The following is a 2500-nucleotide window of genomic DNA, read 5'->3' as shown; positions in this document are numbered from 1 at the left end:
CTGGCTTACCATGGCAGACTCGATCTCATTTGGCTCCACATACATCTTGATGTCATAGATGGAGCCACAGTCCCGCTCCTGCACAGGAAATAAACACTCACTCAATGCACAGCAGTATACTGTTGTTATTAGTACAGTTCTAATGGCATTAGTAATTGGTAATTTTCAGTGATTGGATATTAAAAATTCATGCAGCGCAATGGTATAATATATAACATCTTACACAGTGTGTCCTGTTTAAAGGAACAGTGCACCCTTTTTCACATATTTGCAGTATTTCCAAGCATTATTCATAAATGTGCAAATCATTTTCTTCTCAGTGTTTTCAGTACTTAGATTTATTGGTATCAGAATCATTAGCTTAGCTTAGCATAATCACTGGAAGTAAATGGGAGCTTGAAGTAGGTTATAAGTGGGTAGATGACGTGACGTGTAAATTTTGCTGTCGCAGGCTCTGAAAATTAAGTAAATTCATGCTTTCAAAATTGTCAATGCTTTAAATGATTAAACTTATGTCGTTGTTGTGAAAAAGTAATGTGTAATAAATCCAGAGCTTAAATAAGTATACTTAATTTTGAGTCAAATGTCACATTTGTCCTATGGTGTGACTGCGGCAAGCCTGGTTCTCCATATTAAAACATTTTTAAATAAATAATCAAAGCTCAGTCATTTGTCTAAACAACCCTGGCATGTTTTTCAAGGTGCCTATTTTAGCAAGTGGCAATGCTTAATTTTTTCCCTGTTTTTCTGAGACCGTATGGACTTATGAAACTTTGTCGCAGAAAACAATGTCCCGTGGTGTGACATCATATTTTTGGTTAATTCTGTGGATAATTATCTATTGTTGAAGCTCCAGCGGTACATAAATTATGACTTTAGACCCTTAAGAAGCCAATGGCAAGGGTGGATTTTAGATTTTTCTCTCAGAGTTCTTCAGTCAATCAATTATGTTTTGCTACCACAAGATGTATTAGTTTTATAGTCCTTTGGTGTGACAGCCATAAAATACATTTTGACAATAGTGTATATTTTTCATATTTTTTTCTTATGTAGATGTATGAAAATGTATCTTACTAAAGGTGAAATTGTATTTCAGTTGGCAACGACATGGCTTTAAATTAACTCAAAAGCTCAAAAGTCCTATGGTGTGATGGTAAAAGTCCTATGGTGTGATGGTAAAAGTCCTATGGTGTGACACTTTGGAGTATCACACCAAAGGACAAACAGGCCACACCAATGGACTAGATATTTGAGAAATAGCTTTTAAAACAACTGGTAGTACATATTTTTTTGTTTTGTTGTTTGACTAGATAAATATTGTGTATTCAAATTACTTATTCCTTTATTGACCTTTGGAATTTATACTTTGATGCATTGTTGATGAATATTTGCTGTTGATTTTAGATACTGTCAAATGATATAAAATGTCATTAATGGTGCTTTGGAACCATAAAATATAACGGTAACAGTGAAGGAAAGATCAGTGAGAGAGTATGAGGAGTATAGATGAATAAAGTATGCTGTGGAGAGCTCAATATACAGCATGTGCTGTCCAGCTTGAGATACCAAACAGGCACTGGCCACTACACACTACAGGTTCAATGGTGTGACAGTCATAGCATACCTACAAAAGTGTGATGGTCATGCCAAGGTCACACTTCAGTATGAGTCTTATGAGCTCTGCAGGTTACATTCAATGACCGCATGGCTGTCATTAAGAGTTACGATAGGCTGATAATCGACGATTCAAAGACTTATAAGTGTAAAGTGTAGGTCCATATTGACTACAACATTATATTATGATCAAAAGACAAAATAATAATGTTGATATATTTGTTTCTGGCTCAGTTTTGCATTTCTGTCCTTTAGCGTGACATGAATGTCCTACGGTGTGACATGTTTTAAACGCTCAAATATTTGTTTGAGCTAAACAATATGTTTGATAAACACTGAATATTGCATTAGGGAAGAACAAATTATCGTCCCTGAAAAGTTAGTATAAATTCGGACAATTTTGAACATTTAAAAGAAAGATATCCCTGTTTTTCCTCGAAGGTTTCTAATAATCTCACATCTAATGGGGAAAAAAATACTTAAATGGTAATTTCTCATTAAATTAAGACTTTAAAAAATTGCAATAAATATGAAGAGTGTAACAATGTTCATAAAACTCCATCAAGCCATTTCGACATTACTTAATATATTTATTTCTTAACGTCACACCAAAGGACATATTTTCAGCAAATTGCTTTATAAACGTAAATAAATAATCAATGAATAGACCAACATTGTGACCACTTGGATTTTTTGAAAGATAAATTGCTGCACTACGTAGACATCTACTTTTCCCCCTCATAAACAACGTTTTGTGAAAAAAATGTTTTTTGCTGCCTATCCGTCATCTACCCAAGTACATTTGATGATGTTTTGTTTGCTCCCATAGACTTGCATTGCTACGCTTAATTTGGCTATACTGTTAAACTAGGCAATGCAAACACAT

General features: G+C 34.2%; 1 protein-coding gene across 2 annotated transcripts in view; it reads right to left on the bottom strand.

Moving 5' to 3' along the window:
- Nucleotides 1–2500, bottom strand: part of plcg2 (phospholipase C, gamma 2) — an 84596-nt gene that overhangs the window by 26007 nt on the left and 56089 nt on the right. For both annotated transcript variants that reach the window (XM_063197680.1, XM_063197681.1), the window contains one exon: nucleotides 10–78. In XM_063197680.1, the coding sequence (XP_063053750.1) occupies nucleotides 10–78 (69 nt within the window). The remainder of the gene's footprint in view (nucleotides 1–9; nucleotides 79–2500) is intronic.

Source organism: Engraulis encrasicolus, chromosome 4 (genome assembly GCF_034702125.1).
Source record: "Engraulis encrasicolus isolate BLACKSEA-1 chromosome 4, IST_EnEncr_1.0, whole genome shotgun sequence".
Lineage (NCBI taxonomy): Eukaryota > Metazoa > Chordata > Actinopteri > Clupeiformes > Engraulidae > Engraulis > Engraulis encrasicolus.
The sequence above is the reverse complement of the archived record's forward strand: the minus strand, read 5'-3'. Positions and strand labels throughout refer to the sequence as shown.